The following is a 24,518-nucleotide window of genomic DNA, read 5'->3' on the forward strand; positions in this document are numbered from 1 at the left end:
GTAATTTCGAGATAACAACACATGACGTTCTTGGACTGGTAATTATGCATTTTTAGGGGGAGTCATGGCCTAATGGTTAGAAAGTCAGACTGGTAACCCGAAGGTTGTGGGTTTGATTATCAATACTTGCAGGAAATGACTGAGGTGTACTTGAGCAAGGCACCTAACCTCCAATCGCTTCCTGGGCGCCTGGGGAGCAAAAATGGCTCCACACTGCTCCGGGTGTGTGTTCACTATAACACTGCAATAACTTGGATGGGTTAAATGCAGAGGACAAATTCCATGTATGGGTTACCATAATGGGGCCAGATTTACTAACAGCCTGCGCAAACCCTTTTTTGGCATTAAAAAAAATACTTTCAGGATTTACTAAAGAAATGCAGTGAAAGACTAGCACTGAAAAGCCATGGACAGTTATTTTTGCGGCTGACCTTATTGCATATGCATTTGTAGAAGATTCCCTTTCAGAAGAAAAATTTATGGGAGGAGAATATTTAAATGATTCATGCAAGGTGATTTACTAAGGTTTGCGTAAGTCAATTTACTGGTATTTGCACCATTATTTTCAGCCCAAAAAAAGCATGTCTTATACCAGATGCTATAATTTGCGCTGCTCTTGGTAGATTGCGTTGGTCATTATGGAAATGATCAAGCTGTGTCTGTTCTTTAATTTGCAGTCGTCAGTAAGTTCATTTAATCGCCAGTAGATCACGCGCAGAGCTTTCCACTCTCATCTGTGCTTTTTTGGAATTGCGCTCTCACGCTAATTAATCAGTTTCACTTTTTCACTATTGCAACACTATCAACGGCAATATGATATTTAATTACTGATGTCAATCACAGTGCTGATTACCTACACAATGCTGCCTACAACAAATATAACCCCTAAACCTGCCATACACCCTAATATTAACCTGGTTTTGGAAAAAAATCATGCATCAAATACGAATTGGATTTAATCCAGTACTTCATCACGATACAGACTGCAATGAGGACATCTTGATTAATTGTTGCCGTGTTGCTGCTAGGTTAATTGTTTTGTACATTGAATTGGACTTTTTTTTCTTTAGAGGACCATTTAAGGAAATAAACGAGTAAAATTATATTTTTCCATACTTTTTTTTTTTTTTTTTTTACTATTTCTGGCTTGTATTAAGTGTAAATTTGGTGAAAATGTAACTTAAGCAACAAGAAAAATTATGTACAGTATAAAACTGCCACTATGCTAGCTAGACACAGGCACTGTAAATAACACTGAACTTTTAACCATATTCATCATTAATTCATCATCATCTTTTGCTTTTTTTTTTTAAGTTTCACATTTTGAAGCATAATTAAAATATGCAATGCTAAGCTTCTGAAGACAGAGACTGCAGAAATTCCAATCAATACACTGTCTGTGTGAGCATAGCGCTGTGGCCCCATCTTCACTTGAGGTCAGTCTCAAGCTACATACAAGAAAAATAAATTAATTAAACACACAAATATTTCAGCATCTCTAGGTCAGACTGCTATCTAGACTCCTAATTGTTGAAAACGAGATGGCTGTTGACTGGAGGCTGCAGAAGCTTCATTTAATGTTTCTCTATGCAATGCAAACCTCATTATATAAAATGTTGGAACTGCATTATGCATTATGGTTTCCAAAAGCTAAATAAATGCTTACAGGGGACAGAGCAATTATAATTCTGTTTACATCATTTGAAAGATAGCAGTAATGAAATTCAGTTCACATAGAAAATGTGAGAATTTGAGGAGTGTGAAATGTGAATCATATATTGTATAAAGAGATTGTCAGGATGCAGATCTCCTGCTGTGTGCTGTAAAGCTAAAGCATAAGTCCATGCAAGCTAAGGGTTGGATAAGGAAAATAAAATGCTAATGCTATACTTCAGAGTTTTTACAAACAGTTGACTCAGTGTTTGACAGAAGTCCTCTGCTGTAAATGTAACATTCAAGTTAGTGAATCCTAGGTGCACTAATCTGCAGTCATAACGGAGCCTAATAAAAGCAGTTCTCTTCTATATGGAGCTGGGGTGCGTTTCCCGAACAACGATGTAACTCCCTGCTTAACTACCATAGTACGATGCATCATTGAAGAAATCAACTAGCTAGTCACGACTGTTTCCTGAAACCGTATTGTCGCAAAGTGGTCGTTCAATCACGTTGGTTTATGACGTCACGCATGTGGTGGAGAGTAACTTCTTTTAATGAATCTGTTTGAGATCTAATTAATGCTAGATGTTTTGCTATAAATTACTGACATGACATCTGAGGACTATTTCTCATTTTTCTCAGTTATTTTGCTTTATTTCTAGATTCAATCATAGGCTCGTTCTTACAGTAGAGCACGTTCGCACATGCGCACTCTTCAAAAACGGTGCTTTACATCTCTTGACGAACTAAAAGACGTAAATGACTTTTGTATAATAAAAGACACAGGTTGTACTGAATGTCAGCTTGCTTATTTTGCTCAAGATAAGGATTTATTAAGTGCACATGTCATGCAAACTATAGAAACTACTTCTAACCACAGGTCAAGAGCTGTCCTTCCAACTACACAACTTTGCGATGCTGTTTGCGAATGTTCGTTAGAACGATGGTTTCGGGAAACACTGACTATGCTGATAACGACGGAACTTGCGAACATAGTTGGCTAACGATTGGGAAACTCACCCCAGCTCAGGTAGCCATCATGAGATCATTTTACCCTCTAAATAGCCTACTGCTCACTCGTATCTCAGTTAAAACAAAACAAAACACTGAGTATACCTTTAAAACCTTTTAAAATAGCAAAAAAATTGCTAACAACTCTTTACTTGGCTGGAGTTGCTACACAAAATGGTGAAGCAAAATGTTGATGAATGAAGCTTTCATCTAAAGTGAATAGCTGACAGCTCCTTAGACTGGGAGACCAATTCATTTGCATCAAACTTGCAATGCTGAGATCATTCTTTCAGATATCTATCTATCTATCTATCTATCTATCTATCTATCTATCTATCTATCTATCTATCTATCTATCTATCTATCTATCTATCTATCTATCTATCTATCTATCTGTCTGTCTGTCTGTCTGTCTATCTATCTGTCTGTCTGTCTGTCTGTCTGTCTGTCTGTCTGTCTGTCTGTCTGTCTGTCTGTCTGTCTGTCCGTCTGTCTGTCTATCTATCTAGCTACCTATCTATCTATTTATCTATCTATCTAGTTGCAGACAGTGTGGCTTTATTCTTCCACAGAAGCAGCAGACCTTAGAGTTTTTTAATACAACACCAGCTTTTTATTTAGTGGAATTCATCTGTTGTATCCTCAGGCTGCCCACTCAGTAAAAATGTTGCATTATTGATATGTCCGTGTTGCTGCGAGATGCCGTATCTGTATATGCTCAACACATCATAACGCTCTTTCTTGGCTGACCCCTTCATTCTTATTCTTATTGTCTCATTTCCAACTGCTTCACCACTTTCACTGAGGTTATTTCCCTGACAGAGAGCATCCGTGTTCTTACAGCCAAATGCATAGATTTCCTCTGGGATGAAAGCTTATTGAGCACAATGTCTGATATGCTTGATACAACCATATTCCAGGAATATAGCGGAATCTATGGTGCGTAGCTCTCAGACAGATGTACTATTTTATAGATCTTTACTCACGATATATCTTTTTACAGACTCTGCCTCAGTATCCAATACTTTTTGCAGTGTTAACTCCAGTGTATTTTAAAGTCCTTGTTATCATCAGTCAGCTTTTACCTGCATCCAGAAATGGGCTTCGAAAATGAAAGCTGTGTCAAATGTTTCCTGCACGTTCATAAATACACCACTATAGGATGTGTGCATTTAGGCATTAATCAGCATTGAAGGTTCAAAAAGCAAAAAAGCCATGATGCTGCATTCAGCAAACCCAGGATGAAGAAAAAAATGATACAATTTAATGTCAAATCTGCACACAAACCTCATTCAACATCCTTAAACATGCAAACAGAATTTACAGAAACATTGTACAGAATCTGGGTTTGACTCAATGTGGAGACATTCCAAAAAACATACATAAACATGAACACAACTGTGTTTTCTGGAGATATTATGATGTTTCTGAATTGTTCGTTTCTGAATAAAACTATTTCATTGGATTTAATGCCAATGCGGAAGTTTGGAATTCCAACCCTGTATCACAGAATTCAATGATAATGTGATTTGTTACGTCATACCAGAACATCAAGGTCATTCTAAGGCAAAAGAGGCGTTTTTCTTTTTAAATGTATGAACATTGAGTATGAGCTTATTTGATAATATACTGAAATATGGCTAACAGGTTAACAGCAGCAGACTCTAGGAGACTGTAGGGTTTATGTGGTACTGAATGTGGCTATGCAGCTTGTTAGTATAGCCTGAACCGTTAATTATAATCAGTTCAATGCAAAAATGTTCAACAAAGCATGTGAGACTAATTGTGAGTCAACCCTTATGTTGCCTTACGCTTTTTGGAAATCATGATTATTTAAGCAACAACTCCTTCATACACATAATAACCCACATTTAATGAATGCACAGTATACAGTATCTGAAATATAAAATATCAATAATATTTGTCTCGAAATAAAAATAATAACTTCATACCCTGACATAAAACTTACTTGGCTACATGATGACACAAAGAAAGCAAAAACAGTGTTTATCTTCTTACAAAGGTTGCATTTACATAAAAAAGCAAACCTTCTGGCAGCTCCATGGTCACCAATGATTTGCAAAGATTTAATACAAAAACACCCCACAAAAGTATACACAACTGGCATGATTGATCAGTTACAGCACGCAAAACAAACTAAGCCTTGTAAAATTATGTGAGTATGACTGAGAGTTTGACAATAACACATTAATTTTAAAAAAGTCCTTCGGGTGCCGTTATGCTGTGCCTTTTTCCTTCCTCTTCCTTTTGACTGACCTTTTGTGAGAGCTTGTCCAACAAATAAATTGTCCGTGGTTCATTACGCTGTGCTCTGATTGTTTCCCTTGATTTCCATGGAGACCCTCTCCTTGCGTCCAGAGTATTCTCCGATAAAAGAGCCGTCCTCGTTGAAGTGCGTGTCCTCGTCGCCGTATTCCACCATGCTGTCGCCACTGTCTCCCCCTTTCAAGTCACCATTCAACGAATGCTGGCTGCTTTTCAGTGGTTTCTCATCATTATCGCTGTGTAAGACGGAAATATAACTGAGTTTGGCTGTTTTTGTCCTTGTTAAATTTGGTTGGTCTAATGCTCATCCAATACCTTCTTCTAACAGATTTTGAGGAGCTACATAATTCATGGGTTCACGTTCACACGAATCATATTCCGTCATTATGTCCCTACTCACACGTCGTTCCAAACCCATTTGGTTTCTTTTCTCTTTTCTTCTTCTATGGAATGCTAAAAATTATTTTTGAATACTCTTTATAGAACTCTTTCTATAAAATTATTAGTGACCATGACTGTCCATCTCTAAAATGATACAAAAAAGTGTCATAAAATATCATCAAAGTAGTTCATATGAAATAGACAGTTCATACATGTACTGTATGTGCATTCTATTAAAACTACACTGTTTAAAAGGACAGAAATAGAAATATTAAAACTTGTGTGAGGATGGGTGAGTTTAAGCATGCATTAACTTCACTCAAACTGTGAAGCTCATGCATTCACACAGTTGGATGTCTGTATAAAACAAGCCTGGTGTTTCAAATAGTGGAATGTAAGACACCGAGTCGGGTGCATCTAGAGTTCAACCTCATTTATCATAAACATCGTGGATGATCTGCTCAAAATATTTCAGATTTACAATCGTCACTACAAACACTGTTCTCGAAGAGATTGTTTTAAATTGCATCACCAAATGATTAATGAAACAAGAAACGCATTTATTGCTGGCCCGAAGATACGTGTCTTTCAACTAAACCAGATTGGGCGGGCAATCTTTTGTTCGCTCGATCTCAGTACAACCTAATTTTCACATTTACAGCGAAGCCATTGTTTCTAACGTGCTACATGTGTACTAGCTACTCACAAAGCACCACGTGAAACAGGAACACATCAATGGCATTGATGTGTGAACAACATTGGTTTTGTTGTTATTGTTTAGCACATACGTGTGGTGGTTACTTTAGCTTGCTGCACGTCCAGAGCTCAGGCTGGTTTGGTGCTGGCTTTCAAACCAAAGAAAAAATGCACAAATTACAAGGAAACAGTGTCAGAGGTTGACCGTCATTCTGCCACTATGTGAGCTGTAAGTAGTAAATCCTGGTGGTGCTTTGAAATACCTGTATTCACAGAAGGTATCATCATTTATACCCTGGGACTCCAAATCAGGGTGCAGGTCTTCTTTCTCTTTCACTGAAGAAACACAAGAGAGCATTTCTATTAACACACAATATGTTAACAAGATATATATTGTGTGTGTGTGTGTGTGGTCCTGGTAAACCCTACATTATGGGGACAAAAAAAATGTTTTGGTCCCCATGAGGAAAATAGCTTATAGGTCATACTAAGTGATGATTTTTGAAAATTCAGAAGGTTTTTCATCTTATTTCACCCAGTATATATGTTTATGAAAAGTCTCCATAAAACATGAAAACACAACTGTGTTTATGTTGTAAATATAATTGTCTTTACTGTCACTTCTGATCAATTTAATTATTTCTGAATAAAGTATTAATGTTTTAAAAATAAAAATCTTACTGACCCCAAACATTTGAAATTTAGTATATAGTAATTAATAAAAGGTAAATCGAGCATTTTACAAAAGCTCATAGTCACTTAATAATCAATATGCATTTAATAAATATATATATATATATAAAATTCTGAACAAATAAATAAATAAATAATAGAAAATATAGCATATAGGTGCATATTTTTATACATCATCAGCACGCACATCTGCACATTCAAATTAACACATGTAAATTAACAGATTTGACTCATGCTGTTTCTGTAAAGTAATTAGAAAACTATTACAGCTGTAGAGGTTACAGTGGTTTAAGAGATCCAATTCGAATACAACAATGCTATTGGCTAGCACCTTGAATCGAACCCAGTTTGCAGCCCCCCACAAGAATGTGCAACATTTTCTAAACATAAATGTATTTTTCGCTTTTTTAAACACTTTTCATGTGCTACTGTGATAATCGAAGTGTGAATTTGATATACATTGTTTTTCCTTCTTACTTACAGTGTGTTTTTTACTTCTTGTTAAACCTTTTGGCTTTTTCATTCTTAAAAGAAAATCTCCAGCGAGATTAGACATTTGTTAGGGTTTTCTTGTGTTATCTGACAGCTTTTTAAAAGATTCTGGTCACATTCACAAAAAACAAAACAAAACTGTGCAATATTCTACAGCAACTGATTAGTTTCATTGTGTGGGAGAATACCTGAGTACTTTCCGCCTTTGTTTCGGTTCACAAAGCAGGCTATGAGCACCGTGAGAGTAAGCAGAGCTATGGCGCACATGAGCCCGATGAACCATCCCTGGTTGGAGATGCCGCCGTGAATACTGGCCAGACCTGTGAGAGACAAAACATTCACTTACCAACCCATAATTTGATATTTACTGAGGACACTTCATTGAATGTTGAGAACATCTGACACTAAATGAGAGACACCAGGCAAACTCAAGAATGGGAATGTGCTGATATTAATATTAAACTGCCAGACTGCATGTCTAATTGATCAATGGAAGAGGCTGATAAAGCATAATTACTTTTATCAAGTCCACAGAACACATGCTCTGGGATGGACATGGCATACACCACTCATGATAATTTTATCACAGGATGTTGCTTGCACTCTTGATGAGATGAGAAAGGAAGAGACAAAAGACGATTTTGGTTTGCATTTCTGTCATGTCGGAGACTATTTTCTCCTCACCTTTGGCCCTGGTCTTGATAACGTCTTCAAAAATACTAGAATTATCAACCCAGCTTTTAGTCATAAGACGCACTCTGTATTCAGTCCCAGGTTCGAGCCCTTCAATGATGTGGAAAGTCTTAGAAGAGTTTAGTGCATTGGATATCTTCCAGTTACCTTCACCTACAAGACGTGCATAGGTGAAGTGGTGTTAGTATGCTACAAATCTCTACTGCCTATAGACAAAACAGTAAACAATTATTAGGGCTTCCGAATTAACATGTTAATTTGGGTACAATAATTCTTTAAAAAACGCAATTGAAAATTTAACCTACAGGTAGATGTTAATTTGATCAAAATCAGTAACTGGCATCAACTGACAGCCCTAATAATTATAATATATATTTTCATATATAATAGAAATGATTGATATTCAGTTGCAAATATGAATATATAAATCTATTAGTGCTGTCAAATCTAACATCTAACATAAAAGTTTTTCACACACAGACACACACAATATATATACATACATATATATATATATATATACACACATATGCACATATGTTATATAAACAAACTTTTTTGTAAGATGCATGCGGTAAATCATGAATAATCGATTTGACAGCACTAAAATCTATACATCTACTTATAAATCTATGACAATAATCTAAAGGCTACACAGATAACTAATGAACTTTTTTTTTTTAGAAAAGAGTGAGAAATACTACTGAACTTTGAGGTATTATTGACAAGAACTAGGATGAAGAACAGTAAGAAAGGCTTACGGTTGTTCATAAAGGCAACATATAACTCTGACTCCGTTTGTTCTGTGCCAGGAATCCAGCTGATATTTGCAAAGTTGTGACTAACTGAGGTGCTAATATTCAACACAGCTGAGAGAAAGAAATGACAGAGGGTTAGTACTGTAAATGACACAAAGAAGGGTTGCTTGTTAGATACTGTTAGACTTGGGAGAAAGGAGAAAGAGTGACTTCTTTATTTTCTTTATATTCACTGTAATATATGAACTTCGCCAGACATTACTTTAATGAAATGCTGCTTATTAGCATTACCATATTTTTAAATATGGGATGCACCGTCAAGTCGCAGTGAACTGAAAATGTAAACAGTATCACAGTAACATTGTCCTAACCAGACGTGATGCTATAAAGATACAAATTATGAAAGCTATTTATTGTATGTAAAGTTTTTTTCACAACCTTTTAAATACATTCATTTTAGTAGTGAATGACATCACCAGTGAAGTAAGTAAAGTTGGAGTGATCATACAAAATTCAAGTAATTACCAGTTTGACAAACATGAGAATGTTTACTACTACTCTCGTAATTACTGTAATTTTATCATGTGAACGCAGCATTAAACATTAAATGTTTTTATATTGGCTGGGACTTTGTTACATCGCAGAGCGACTTTTACTTTCATTGTGGTCAGACTAATTACTTGTCGCTGGAAACCCGGGAGTCACGGCTGGATAGGACATGGCATGAGGAAATTAACGTGATGGGATGTCACAAACAAATGGCGGATCTTCAGATGGTGGAATGGACTGTGGTTTAATTTCCATCAGAAACATAGCTGCGAGTCTTCTGTAATTAAATGACTAATTAACGGCCTGAAATAATGATGTGCTCATTACAGTGGGTGAAATAAGATGAAATTATGAGAGATAATTCTAGACAGTGTCGCTGAGTAATAATTACGCAGTCACCGAGCTCTGAGAGCTGCAGAAACATCTGAACCGTTTCTATTCAGGAAGCCAAAAGTATTGGACTTGGACAATTGCTACCTACACGGCACATGCCACCGGAGCTATATCAATCACAGATAACTTGTGTTTTCATCACCTTCAGGTGTAGCAATTAGGCAGACTGTTGTCTGCTGTCAAAACTCATTACCACACATCTCAATCACCTAACGCCTTCCCCTTTGGGCAAAACATGCAAATGGAACACATTTATTCTCAGGCTCTTTTCAGGAATCCATCTGCACCGAAGGACCATGTCTACCCTGCCCATCGCCACATGCTCAAATGACATCCTCTTATCGTGATGCGCTTCCATCCACCCTGTTATTGTAGAAATTGCGTTAATCATCGGTGCGGTGTGACACACCTTTGCTTGACACAGAAATGGCACCATAAATATTGAGCAAGCTAGCTGGAGGTTTGTCAGACCGCATCTGCCGCCACAGCGGGAGGGAGGAAAGCTCGCCCCACACGTGCCCTGCAAGGCTGCTCCCGAAAGCCACTTTTGTGGTGCTGAATTTAAACGGCTTCCTCTTATCCACTTAGCAGACACTTCTGTGCAACATCAGCACTGTTCCTCAGTACCCCGACAAACCCCGATAAATCAGACCTTGACACTTCGACTATACGGTACACTATTGTTGGGGGTCAGTAGATTTTTTTTTAACAAAACACAATTATTCAGCAAGCATTACATTAATCAAAAGAGACAGTAAAGACATTGTTACAAAAATATATATTTTTCAAATAAATGATGTTCTTGTGAACTTACTATTCATCAAAGAATGACTAAAAACGCTGTATGCCAGGCCAGTAGTTGGCGATGTCACTTCGTAAAGAAACACTACGCACCTATAGATTGAAAATGTAACACGCATATCCGTGTCACCGTTTTCACAAATTCGTGTTTATGTACGCTCTAATTAATGCAGGGTTGTTTTAACCCAAATTTGGGTCAAATATGGACTAACCCAACCGTTGGGTTGAAATTTTTATTTAAAAATGTAACCCAATGGCTGGGTTTGTCCTTATTTGACCCAAATTTGGGTTAAAACAACCCAGAGTTTAGGCTAGTTTACACAGAGACGATAATGGTTTCGATTTCAAAAACTTTCAGCTTTTAGTTGAAAATGGTATCATGTAAATGCACCCATTTTTATTGTTATAATATTTCACAATAATCCTGTTTTTACTGTATTTTTGATAAAAGAAATGCAGCTTTGGTGATCATACTGTATGAGGCTTCTTTCAAAAACATAAAAAAAAAAATCTTAAGACCCCAAACCTTTGAACAAATGCGTTTCCATTATTACAAAACCGAGACCGTCGGCATAAAAAAGCCCAATTTGTTCCTCATTTGTTCTTTCAGGCTTGCTGTTGTGTGGTTTAGTACCTATAGAAGAAAGAGTAGCATTAGCCACAGGGGAAACAGTGGTTTTTCTTGGAGGAAATCGTGAGCCGGATTTTCCTGGAAAAAAAGACAGTATTTTAAACGGTTTGAACGGATGTGATGTTTCTACGAGAGAGTTAGGCCTGTGATGTACTAAATAGGAAGAAGCTCAATGCAAAATAAAAATAGTTTATGTTAGCTGAACCATAGTATTATGCAAGGAATATTTTGATTGGATTGAACTGGATTAAATGGAATAAATCAATTAGTTTAATCTACCAACATAGAGCAGATGACAGGTTAATAGTGAGATTGATCTAATTTAGCAACCATCTATGGAAGGCTTAGGAAGGACAGGGCAAAAAAAAGCACACGAAAATTAAATGATTATCTCGTTATGAACACATGCATTTTCAAGATAGATTTCTACAGTACAGCTACAAATGTATCATCTAGTCTAGTGTGCTAGCTATTTCTAGTGCTAAAGAAAACAGAATACTTCATACTGATGTTGAAAGAGGCCACATCTGTTGAAGCTGGCAAAACAAAAGCAATAAAGCAATGAAAAAGACATATTGCAAGGACGACAGAAAGACACTGAGATCACAGCAAATTTAGTTCATAAGACAGCTTGTTTATAAGACAGCAGTGCCTGTTACCAAAGCATTAAAGCGAAAATGCAATAGCAAGAAACGAAGAAAAGTATATAAAAATATGATGCCATACTTTTAAATGTCACACTAGAAATATGAAAGTATTACAAAAGGATTTTGAAAGTCTTATTTGTATAGCGATGTTGCAGAGATGGTACCAGATGGAAATACCATGGAATTGATGTCATATTCATGTACACCATGGTTTGAGCATGGAAACCAAGATATATTAAAGAATACAATAGTTTCACTATGCTTGTGGCCAAAAACATGGTATTGCCATGGAAACACACGGAAATACTTTTAAGATAAAACATTATAATTCTCATACACCCAGTTGTGCTTTAATTAAACAGATGTTCACTATCTGTATTTGAAATCAACTGATTTTCTTGATGTATGCTGGTCATGTTTAAGTCTGTATGCAGTTGTTTCCCATTGACAGAAAGATATCTCTCCTCACATCAGAGCAGTAATTTGTTTTCTTGACTGTTTTCAATTACTCTGCTGAATATTGGTATTATGCCTAGGGATTTTCATCTCGATCATATTTCTTCCCTAAATACAACTTCCTATATGAACCCTCAGTGAAACAGAAATAAAAAGCACTTTATTAACAATCCGCTAACTGCCGATGATGTATGTATGTCGCCGTGAACCATTAATCATGATAAATGTGCTGTAAATTCACACTTGTGTGGTTTTTTCTTTTAATATATTTTTAGATGTTGATTACCAACTTATTTCTATGTCTGTACTAATAACAATCCAACATTTCCAGCCCCTAAAGGCAACATATTATTTCTTCTTCCTTTTTGCAGGCGAGCTTTTACCCTCAAATCAATAAGCGCTTGCTCTTCCAAGACAGTGATGAATGCAGCCCAGTCGCACACTGTTATGATATTGTTTAGCTATAAAGAAATGCTTAGATGGGCATATGAAAAGCTTGGTGAGATGGGAGGTCGAAATAATGTCCCCTGCATTCGCCGGGTCGATGCCCATAACAACAGCAACTTGGTCATCCATGTCAGAGAGCCAGATTCCCTGTCCTTTGGAATGCCACAGGCTGACTCCCCGGAGACGACCCCACCCCTGAGCAGCTGCTACCCCGTACTCACTTGCTTCAGGGACAGTGGTGCGCTCCTCACTGGCAGCTGGTCCGCAGCCCACCCGCGTGCAACACCGTAGGTAAAACTTGTATTTGCTCAGTGCTTCCAGGTCCTGGAGATGCTGCTTATTGCTATCAGTAGAGATGTTGAGGGTCATCAGAGGACCTAGTTCCTCTGTGTCATTTACTAAACAGGAAAAGGAAACGGAGAACACCGTCAGTGCAAAGCATGGTGCATTTCTAAACAAATCATATAGCTCCACATATAAGAATGCACACAGATTATAAACGAGAAAGAAAGATATGCAGCAAAGCGACATGTGTTCATCATATGTTATGGTTGGTCGCTCAGCTGGACTGGTAGCAGGAAGGCCATGTCATTGAAATGTCAGATGTGTTTAGTCAGCCAGAGGTCAAATTCAACTCTTTTTTTTTCTTTTTTTTTTCTACTGAAACAGACTGACAGCCTGCACTAGGATTGTCACAATACCCACATTTCTGTAGTGGATGACAATAAGGTTGTCACAATACTTTGTCTTGTGGTACGATACAAAAGTATCACAATGCCACATATGATGTTTGGATGTGTTATTGCACGGACTACATGTTGTGGCTATTGGATGTCATATTAATTTTTGGATTTCACAATATATAAATAAATAGTTGTATTGAATATTTGAATATTGTCTTAAAAAACAGTTCTGAGCTTCTGCACACAATTCAACTGCAACTGATATGCTAAACTCCTTTATTATTAAAGTTTAATATGAATACATATAAAAAACCAAGCAATGATTGGTAAACAGTCAGCAATAGGAAACAAAGAAATAAATAAATAGATTTTTCTTGGCAGTATTGTTGTTTGATTTTATATATTAGACACAAATTTGGACACAAACCAGATTTATTACTACTATTATTATTAATTGCATTCACTCATGACAAACCAATTGTCTTTGCATTAATAACCTTGGCAAGAACTGCATTTGACCTTTCACGCACATGCATCACAGCAAGGGACGAGCGCTATTCACAAATCATGCACACACATACCAATGTGTACGTGTGACAGTAGCCATCAGGACTTGGATACCGAATTGAGTCCTACAGATTAAAACATAATTTCCTATACATGTGTTATTGAGCTATTGTGCTTATGAAGCTTAAACAGGTTTGAGTCTGCCCTGCAACATGTTGTGATTCTCCATTTCCTCCTAATGATTCTCTGCCCAATAAACATAAATAATAATAAACACTAGTTCTGAATCCTCCATAAGTAATTCACAATGTGCAAGTTTTCACAATGTGTGACTTCAGCGTAGTTGGATCTGGCTGCGGGCCATCTGTGCAGTGGCTCTTTAATCCCAGTTGCTATTTTCCATTCGATGGGTACAGCTGTGTGCTCTTTCGCCAGCATTTTACACGCCACTTTCTTCAAGGAGACTTCAATGAGTCCACTTCAAAGGGAAACACAATGGTTCTAGCAAGCTCTGCTGATGAAAATGTTACTTCTTTAAATACGCAACCTGACACTTGGCCTCAATGATCAGCCACAGCATCAAACACAATTAGCTGACGAGGCCTTCCAGACTGTACGCATCATAATCAGCTCCGTCATCATTCCTGCTGGGATCTGGTTGCGTGTTGAGCGGTGTGCGTGCCCAGCCTGGTGTTATACTGTGATACGATGCATGTAGAACAGTGTAGGATCAGCACGATGAAGGGTGTCAGGATGATATACCGGGTCATACATTTCTTTCCCATGAGCTCTGCACTACCTACGTGCCATGATCGCCCAGACAAGGGGTTCACAAACCCGTTTTGGAAACCCTGGTCTAGACAATCTTAGCACATAGGTAGTGCAGAGTTCATGGGAAAGACATGTTCAATGTTGTTAAAGGGATAGTTCACCCAAAAATGAAAATTCTGTCATCCCTAACTCACCCTTATGTTGTTAAAAACAACATTATGTTGTAACCAGACAGTTGCCAGTAGCAAATTACTTCCATAGTTAGTTTTTTTTTCAATGGCTACCGCCAACTGTCTGATTACCAACTTTCTTCAAAATATCTTCTATAACTCATACAGGTTTGGAACAACATAAGGGTTGATTACATTTTCATTTTTGGGTGAACTATTCCTTTAAATCAATGAAATATTAACTTAAGTAAACATTTTAGGTCAAAATGGTTCGGCTGACAAAATACGTTTGCTAGACAAGGGGCAGACCTTTTATATCTTGAAAAAATAAAGGGGAATTCATTTAAAAAAAATATTTCCTACAGTTGTAGAAACAATCTGAAAAGTGGGGATAGCACAGTCTAAAACTTATTTGCTTTGCTCGTGAATATAAATTAGCTGTGGTCATTCACCCCAGTAGTTTAACTGGTTTGCTGAAAAGTAGACATTAAGTAGGTATAAAAAAAAGAAAGACGATTCTTCACAAGTTTTCTGTTGAATTTGCCCATTAAAATATCTAATAGAAATCTTGAAACAATACTTTTCCATTTCTTTTTACTTTTCATTTTTATTTTCTGGTTAAACAAAGTACACAAATCTGCCAGTGCACTAAGAAAAAAATACACTTATATTCAAGATACAATCTATGAAAACAAGTCTTAATATCCTATGCAAATTATATTTTCAAGCATATTTCTTATTTCAGAGATTTTCAGGTATTTTACGTGGGAAACAAGTCAAAAACACTAATAAAAAGCTAATTATAAATAATTTCTTAGTGTAGCGGCCTTAGTATTAACAAGGCTTGGCTGCTTTTACCTTCTGCGATGATGCTTGCCTCTGTTAGTGAGGCTTCTGATTGGTTTTGTTTTATGTGGTCGGCTACAGTTATGCTTAATCTTACAATTAAACTTTGAATATCAAAATCTACACCCTGAATCCTGAAAAATACCTCTTGCCATTTAGATACGCTTCACAATGTTTCCCATTTTCCTATAGTGCATCACTTAACTATTAATACGAACTGCATTGTTAACCCGCTACATAATCAGAGGTCTTATTCACTGTAAATCTTAATTAAAAGCATACTCTAACGGCATGCAGTAAATAGCTGTTCAATTCACTAGTGTGCATTCAATCCAGTATAACAGGACCTGTATAATAAAAATAAGCAAATTGAGTGAGGCAACTTAAACAAGTCAAAGTAATTGTTTTCCATAAATCATTTAGCAAATACAACTGTGTCTTATTGAGGTCCTATACAGTCATAATACTTAAGTGTCTGTTGAATAGAAGATGCAGCTGCCAACCCTAAGGTAGGTGGCACAACAATATCTCCTAGTGGTGAGACGTAGGCATCACTCGATGTAATGAGACGTGAACCATAAAAGAACACTTTGCTGATTTTATATCTCCAAATCCGAATCTGCATCATGGGGAACATGCTGACACAGGGGCAGTAGCTTTTTTAATGCTCTCTGTGTCATAAAAATGTACATTCTGTTGTCTGGCCCTTTAAGAGACATGAAACTGAATCAGTGCAAATCTAGTGGTTTGTGGTTTAACTGTAAAATCACTATAATGACCAGTAATGCTGCTGTGTCATGGGCCACGACAGAAATGCATATCAGGAAAGCTGTTTACTCAAACCCCATGCACATAACCCTTACAGAAAGATGTATGAACAAAATGGAAATGCAGTGTTCACATACTTAGCTGATATTGGAGGATGTAGCCGATTAGGACTCCATTTGCGTCAACTGGAGGAGACCAGGTCAAGGTGACCTTGTCTTTCTGGACGTTTGAAACACTGAAAGCAGCTGCTTGACCAGGTACTGAAAGTAGGGGAAGAAAGAAAGTTGACAGAGTTGACAGATTATTTTAATTATATAAAGGAACATTTCACACACAACTGGTCATTACACAGCCCTGCATAATGGCAAAAAGGCCTAATATTACCTAATTAAATTATTAAATGAAGTTCAAAAATATCAATGAAAACTTCAATCAAGTAAAGCTTAAAATAAATATACATATATATATATATATATATACATATATATATATATATATATATATATATATTTTACAATTATACATACATATACATACATATATATCAGCTTTAATGTATTTATTAACATATCAAAAGTCAAAAGTTTCTTTGACATTGTTTCAATGTGTATCAGTTGCAAAGGAGTGGACAAATATGTTCAAATACTCCATTTAATGTCAACAAACTTTACATAAACACAAATTTATAAATAAATACGTTTTTTTTTTTCACTGTTTTTTATGTAGTAAAACACCCACAGATGTAGCAGAAAACATCTAGGTCATTTTTGCATTTTCTTCTCTCACTGGCCACAATTCTAACCTTGAAATCATGATTAATAAAATAACGTAATACTGCACATGTGAAAATCGGCTCAGAGGAAGATCATGTATTTGTGTCAGTTTTTCTGGTGATTAGATGATGCAAGACTTCTTCACCTTACAAATAGTTGTCGGAAGCAAAAATGCTACAAACAGCACATCATATTTTGTGAGCAAGTGACATTCTAGAGCAAAACAAGCACTGTTTTTGGAATCAGAACCCAAAAAAAGAAACAAGTACAGGATTTCATTCAGCAAATATAATGCAAGGCAGTGTTATTCATTCATTTGTTCCAAATCTTTGCGACTTCCTTTCTTCCGTGAAAGATGTCTTCCCCTGTATCAAAGGTCTTACATCTCATTTTCATTTCCAAATATTTCCAAGTATTCAAACTTGCTGTGACATGAATGGTCACATGAAAAACCATGAAAAACCAGAACCAATGGCATTTTTGGGTAAACCAACTATTTCCATCTTATTTATCACTCACAGAACCAAGTTTATTATGTTTAGCTCAAGTATTTTCTCCTCACTCACCTCCCTCAGGGGTTTTGAAGTTGACCGGATGACTGCCAGGCCCGTTTCCTCTACTGTTAAAGGCCATGACAATGAGGCTGTATTCTGAGAAAGGCCTAAGCCCTGTGACTACCCCATGGTTCCTCTCGCCTGAGAACGTCGCCGTGTGTTTGTCGCCGTGTGTTTTCTTTGAGTCCAGCAGGCTACGAAGCCTCCACCAGCTTACCTGTAAGCACATGAAGATAGATTAGTCTGTAGATAGTGAAGGGACAGCTGATGAGTCAAAAACAACACGGATTAATACATGTGGATAGGCTCTGACAGCTTGCTGGGAAACAAGAGGAGCTTCAAGGTCACAAAAAGGGGTCATTAGCCTTTAAACCGTGGCTAAAAAGCAAAAGACACATTGGTGCGGAATTACCCTGTAGCCCCCCAGATGTCCATGGAGTTTGTCCTTGTGGACATGGTCCCATCTGACCTTCACCATGGTGTTGTTCATCACTTCTACGGCTACATCCTCTGGAGCTGCTGAGGGGACTATGGACGAATAACATGCAAACGAAATATTACAAATAGCTCTATATAGCTGCCTTCAAATTACACTGTTCCTACATCAAAATAATGTCAGTGAATTAGATTCAGCTATATCCACGAAATAAGGACCAAGAAATGTGGTGTAATTTTGTGGGTAATCATGGGAAAAACTGTGGTGGGGGTAATAGTTGTTTACATGTAGTTATGGACTGTAATATTGTTTTTATGCTTTGTAACTACATTTCGTTATCAAACACATTGCAAATTGCCTACATAACACTTATTTACCATACACAATCTAAGTAATCTATATAAACAACACTCCACCATTCACAGACATCATATACGACACTCGCTAATGAGAAGAGATTTGATTATAATGGAATAAATCCTAGTAAACACCAGTGTTGGGGAAACAATGTTGAAACTGTACTTTGCCAAGATAAGCTACTGATAAATTTAAGTAGTTAAACTTTAATTAAGCTATTCATTTTGAAAAGGTAGTTAGCAAAATGTAGCTAACTATACTGATGGAATAAATCTTTTTTAAATAAATAACTATTAGGGTTAGGACGCACAAATTAGATCTGCTTTTTACACACTTTATCATTAACAGTTCTTGTTAACAGTTATATAACCATTAAAAAAAATATGTTACACTTTTTGCATTCCGGTCCATTTTGACCCTGGTATCAAATAAGATGTTACGCATGTACACATGTTTCATCATGTTTTTTTGTTGTTTTTTTTAGGGATGTCCCGATCAGGTTTTTTTGCCCTCGAGTCCGAGTCCGAGTCATTTGATTTTAAGTATCTGCCGATACCGAGTCCCGATCCGATAGGCTACTTCTATAATGCAAAAAAAAAAAAAAAAAAAAGAATAAAGAGCGAAAAAAACAGATCCAGGATGTTCCTTATTTTTTATTTAATTCACCTTATTTGAACATTCAACAACTCTGTTAACAAACAGAGCACTTCTGTGAGGTAGCTTGAACAATCAAGTAATAAATAAATTCTTCACTTTTGGACTTTAGTGCAACAGTAAATATTTAAAAATGTCTAATATATAAACAAATAGCACCTCAACTTAAAATATCCGGTAGGCATGTAAACAAATAAAAAATAAAAGTGCCACAGTGTTTGCAAAGCCAGTAATGTGCTTTTAGGAACTGCACTCCTAACTCTTACGCTGGTTTCACACTGCACTGTTAGCAGAGCGTGCAGCGCGTATTTTTTTCGCCGCCCATGTTAACAGATTAAACCAGGCTTTAGAGCATTCACACCGCACGCAGAGGTGGCGCGGCAGTGCGTAGCAGAGCAGAGCAGGAGTGCCGTGATCGTTTCGGCGCCGAGTCTATTTTTGCTGCGCCGCTTTTGCTGAATTAAAGTGACAATACATTGATCATGGCCAAAATACACCGCAGTTTTATCCAAAAAGTTCATTGATGATATCTATTGTGTTTTAAACAGTCAATCAAATGACCAACAGCAATTTAAAAAGAAAACAAATGTCCAAAAACAAACTTGTTGCCATAACAATAAAAACAAAGATGAACCAAAAGTTATATAAATGAAATTATTAATAAAATAAGCTTCTTGACAAGTCTTTTCTCTTAAATGTATTTGAAAACGAAAAAAAGCAATGCCAACTTATCCATTATAGACACTGTCTGTACACAACCCGCGGTTCAGCCGCGCGACAAACGCTGCCAGTGTGAAAGCAAAACGCGGGTGTCCTGCTCCTGCTCACCATACGCACTGCTCCTGCGCTGCTTACACTCTAATAACGCGTGCAGTGTGAAACCGCCGTAACTCTGTGTCACCGCATAATAGAGGTGTTAAAAAATAATGAGAATATAAATACATATATATCCGAGTCCTGATCGGGAGGTAACGTCCGATTCCGATCGAGTCTGAAAACACGCGATCGGGCCCGATTTCCGATCACGTGATCGGATCGGGACATCCCTAGTTTTTTTTATCTTTGAGCTAGACTTGTATCTAAATTAATTTAGTAAAATATATGTAGCCTCTTTCTTTCCCATATCTTATACACACTTTTGGTGCTGAATTGTGTGGATAAACTTGAATATGCACACATATTGATGAAACATTGCAGAATGAAAAATGTATAATCTTTTTCATATGAATCTGAATGTTCATGCAAGTAAAATGTATTTAATAATATATATTTATGTTGTTTTGATAGAAAAATAATGTTAATAAAATAAAATCATACTGTTTTAATAAAACATTCTGACTGAGTTTCCTGTAGTCTAACTCTGTTCCTGAATCTGCAGCATGAAACAAATCAGCATAACCAGTGTTGACCAATTACAGAACAAATTACTCTTATAAGCCTTTTTTTGTGAATCAGAAACATGCAGCTCAAATAGCAGTCGGTGTACTGTTTCCCGAATGAATGAATGACTCAAATAAACTGGTTCATTTTAGTGAATCAAAAGCATAACCAATGTAGTACAATTCCAAAAATCTTATGAACAGGCTTATACTTAGGAATCATTTAAAGTCATTAATTATGAATATTTTTTCCCCCCAGATATTTTTTCCTTGAAAGTATTAAAATAATCCTTATTGGAATCATTAAGGAATCTAGAAAGTAGGGATGTCATGATGCCAAAATTTCAGTAGTTGGTACTGATACCATTACAATTTTACGGTTCTCTGTACCAATTTCGGTACCACAGCAAAATCTGTTGGAACTATTTTTCTATTTTATTTATTAAATTCAATTCAATGACTTTATTTATGATGGTAATCATAAGTAAATAATACATATAAGCATTAAAGGCTACATGCTGTTTAAACGTAAATATTGCTAATAAAAACTAATCCCATGGAGACGTAGCTAAATCTACTCTTACAGTAGCCTAATATAATTATTTCTGTCAATTTCTTCAAGTTAAACCGAACTTTTATTTTGACGGGTTGTCGTGAAGACCTTTGAGTTTCTGTGTGTGTATATGATGATAGTTTTTTCTCAAATTAAACGGTAAAATGCTCATGAAGTGACTCTCAAAGTGGCTCTGGAGATGAATTTCATCATGTCATCATATCGTGAGGCAGCACTGCAGAGACTGAAAACAGCGCGAGCGTCACTCGTGCTTCAGTGTGTGTGTGTGAGGTAAATGAAACCGCGCGTCTGCGCCATTCATTCACACAGAGACAAGCAGAACATGCAGGGTTAATATTTAAATAGTCTTTTAGCAGTTTAATATACACAGACACTAAATATATCTTGGTATATTTAGTGGTACAACTGGTACTACAGACAGTGCATGCTCCAAGTAAAAAAGTTAGTCTGGAGCCCCGCACTTAGATAAAAACACGCAAGCGACTTAAAGAAGCTGCCTTTAGTGGGTACCGAATATACCCGGTACTACAGAAATGCTGGTATCGTCACATTTTCAGTACCGACTTGGTACCGAAGTACCGGTACTTTGCCAACACTACTAGAAAGATAAAACTCTGCCATGCAGGGATTCAAACAGGTGACTCATTTTTAAAATATGGTTATTTACATGAACCATGCATATGAACTGATTCACTACCCTACTTTTTATTCTTTCAGGTTGCTCAGCTTGAAATCTACATCTGCAAAAACAGCATTCATTTGCTTATTTTCATTTGGGGAGTAAATCAGTTGCTCCCCAACACGGGCAAACATGTGCTAAGATAAGACAGAAATAAGAAAGAGGGAGAGAGAGCAAAAAGGGGTCTAAACTAAGCGTATTGCACAGAGAGGTAGTGACCTGAGATAACATCGGGAGGGCAACTCCAAAAGAAAACTGAAGGCAAGAGAATAATTATAGTCGCAAATGTAAATAGCTCATAGCCATGATAACATTTCATTTGTTAGTCTACAAAGACTCCGAGTGAGGAAATCGTTCCCCTTGTGCAATTTAATATCCTCAATAAGGCAAAACAAATCGGCGTATCAGAGCCACGGTTTGGATATTGTGTAAAGGCAAGACAGTATTTCATCAGCATTCTTTGCCCTCTAGGTGTGTTGATATTCTCGTCACACATGTACTGCACTTTCGCTAGAGGGGGGGTGGGGGGTTCCATTTACAGGCATTTGCAATGTAACAAGACCCTTACAGACAAAGAAAAGGTTAGAAAAAAAAATAAGATGTGTCTTTCAAATTCTTCACCTTCTTTGTACGCTCTCAAAGGTAAACATGCACAATGCTTTGACAGTGAGTGAAATGTCAATGGTATTGGCTTATTTGAATGCACACTCTCATCTCCACAGCTCAGACACAATGGCGGTTGCTCCTACTTACAATCCTCTCCTGAGTATGCCGTTATTGTTTTGGGGTCCGGACCCCAGCCCGCGTGGTTTTTGGTTTGAATTTTGATCTCGTAAAGGACGAACGTCGGGGTGTTTTGAACCACAAACGAATGCCTCTTCACAATGTGCTCTATCCAGTCCTCTCCGCTGCCTTGTCTTCTGTAGCTTACTTTGTACTCCAGACCAGGCCCGTCGTGTTCAATAGGTGACAATGGCTGTGACAAGAGTACGAAAGAGCTCAGTTAGCTGACGGGAAACAGTAAATCAAAGGAAATAGCATTTAGTTGTTCAAACACTTGCTGTTTATATTGTCTCAGCCTCAGAGGGCAAGCTCATGAAACTTTCTCTCGCTGACCATATGACCATATTGCAACAAAAAAAAGACAAACATTGGCTGAAATCAACATTTACAATCAGAATGGCTAACTTTTACAGTTATATATTGAGCATTTGAAGGTGGTTAGTAGCAATTTAGCTAGACATCCCTGAATATAACTGTATATTCATGCTTTGTTTTCTTAGTTATGATTTTGAAAAAAACCTGAACGATTAGAATTCTGATGAGAAATTTTATATACTTTACACTACTGTTCAAATGTTTGGGGTCAGTAAGATTTTTTTAATGTTTTAGAAAGTCTCTTCTGCTTACCAAGGCTGCATTTATTTGATCAGAAATATAGTAAAATCAAAAATATTATGAAATATTATTAGTATTATTAATAACTCTTGTCTGTTGTAATACATTTTAAAATGTAATTTATTCCTGTGATGCAAAGCTGAGTTTTCAGCATCATTACTTAGCATCAGTCTTCAGTGTCACATGATCCATGATCTTTCTATTATACTGATTTTGTGCTCAAGAAACATTTCTTAATATCAATGTTTTCAAACGGTTGTGCAGCTTACTATTTTTGAGGAAACGTTTTGAATGAATAGAAAGGTTAATTTACTTGAAATAGAAACATTTATGTCTTTAATGTCACTTTCAATCAGTTTAATGCATCCTTACTGAACAAAAGGAAATATTCAGACTTTTGAACGGTAGTGTATATATTTGTTTTGCATTTTTTCGCTGTACAACCATTTGTGGGGACTGTTTTATAGTTATAATTATATAATCCATTAATTGTATAATCCCTTTTTTCCCATGAGGGTATATTTTTCTGGTAAACGGCTGATAGACCTGGTTCATTGTTGGCAATATATCTTGATGTCAAACAATGTAACAATTGATTTTTTTTTTTTAACAGCTCCGAGGCACATCAGTTAACTTTCCTTTTACAATCGTCCTGCAGCAAAAGACAGAATAAAATGCAAGTACTCATTTAAGTCCACCGTTAACAATGAAAATCCTCATAATTCTACAAAAGTACACGTGTATTAGCACGAAAAGGCGGCCGAATAATAGCCCAGAAACCGTAAAAGAGATTCATCTTTATGTGAAAATCAGAATTTATGCATCACGTTCCTTTTACTTTTTATTAAAGACTCACTCTGGGCTCCTTTTGATGGGAACGTGTGTCTAGAGAGATCCATTTCTGCAGGGCTTTGTAACTTTCCCAACAGCACGACGATGGAGATAGCCGTGTTTTTCTATGCAAAAACCCCTATCTCTGGGAATACGCTTATCGATAATTGGAAACTAACAACTGACACTGTTAGTTTGCTCTCCCGCTTTGAGAACTAAATGAAATTCTGTATTTGAGAGCACTTCTTTATCTGTGCAGCCCTTCCAGTGCTTTGAACCTTAGATATTCTTGAAGACTATTGGAATTAAACGTTTAGCATCGTACCTCCCAGTTGATATTCATTTCATGTGGCAAATGACCTTCGATCTTGATATTTTCTGGGTTCTTGTCGGGTGCTTTGGAAAGAGCAGAAATATGGATTTTGTTGGAGGTGAAATTGTTAGTGGAAAAATGGCCTGTGAAATATGCACTTTATAGACTGGAGCTTAAACGACAGGGAAAATCAATTATCTCACAAGTTCAGTGGGCGATGAAGTTGGGCTTACTG

At 36.8% G+C, this 24,518-nt stretch overlaps 1 protein-coding gene across 12 annotated transcripts in view; it reads right to left on the reverse strand.

The window, feature by feature from the left end:
- Nucleotides 1–3,909: 3,909 nt before the first annotated feature.
- Nucleotides 3,910–24,518, reverse strand: part of chl1b (cell adhesion molecule L1-like b) — an 89,765-nt gene continuing 69,156 nt past the window's right edge. For 4 of the 12 annotated variants that reach the window (XM_084128905.1, XM_084128914.1, XM_084128915.1 and 1 more), the window contains 9 exons: nt 24,296–24,366; nt 22,495–22,717; nt 18,075–18,190; nt 17,675–17,879; nt 16,473–16,595; nt 12,812–12,988; nt 7,404–7,535; nt 6,294–6,366; nt 3,910–5,189 (listed from right to left, as the gene is read on the reverse strand). In XM_084128905.1, coding sequence (XP_083985031.1) covers nt 4,988–5,189; nt 6,294–6,366; nt 7,404–7,535; nt 12,812–12,988; nt 16,473–16,595; nt 17,675–17,879; nt 18,075–18,190; nt 22,495–22,717; nt 24,296–24,366 — 1,322 coding nt within the window. In that variant the 3' untranslated portion in view covers nt 3,910–4,987. Of the gene's footprint in view, nt 5,190–6,122; nt 6,180–6,293; nt 6,367–7,403; nt 7,536–7,899; nt 8,062–8,669; nt 8,778–11,043; nt 11,119–11,546; nt 11,577–12,811; nt 12,989–16,472; nt 16,596–17,674; nt 17,880–18,074; nt 18,191–22,494; nt 22,718–24,295; nt 24,367–24,518 lie in introns of all 12 variants that reach the window. The other 8 variants (XM_084128907.1, XM_084128906.1, XM_084128910.1 and 5 more) reach the window with 7 other exon arrangements.

The sequence above is a fragment of the Abramis brama genome (assembly GCF_963993115.1).
Source record: "Abramis brama genome assembly, chromosome: 11".
In the NCBI taxonomy this organism is placed as follows: domain Eukaryota; kingdom Metazoa; phylum Chordata; class Actinopteri; order Cypriniformes; family Leuciscidae; genus Abramis; species Abramis brama.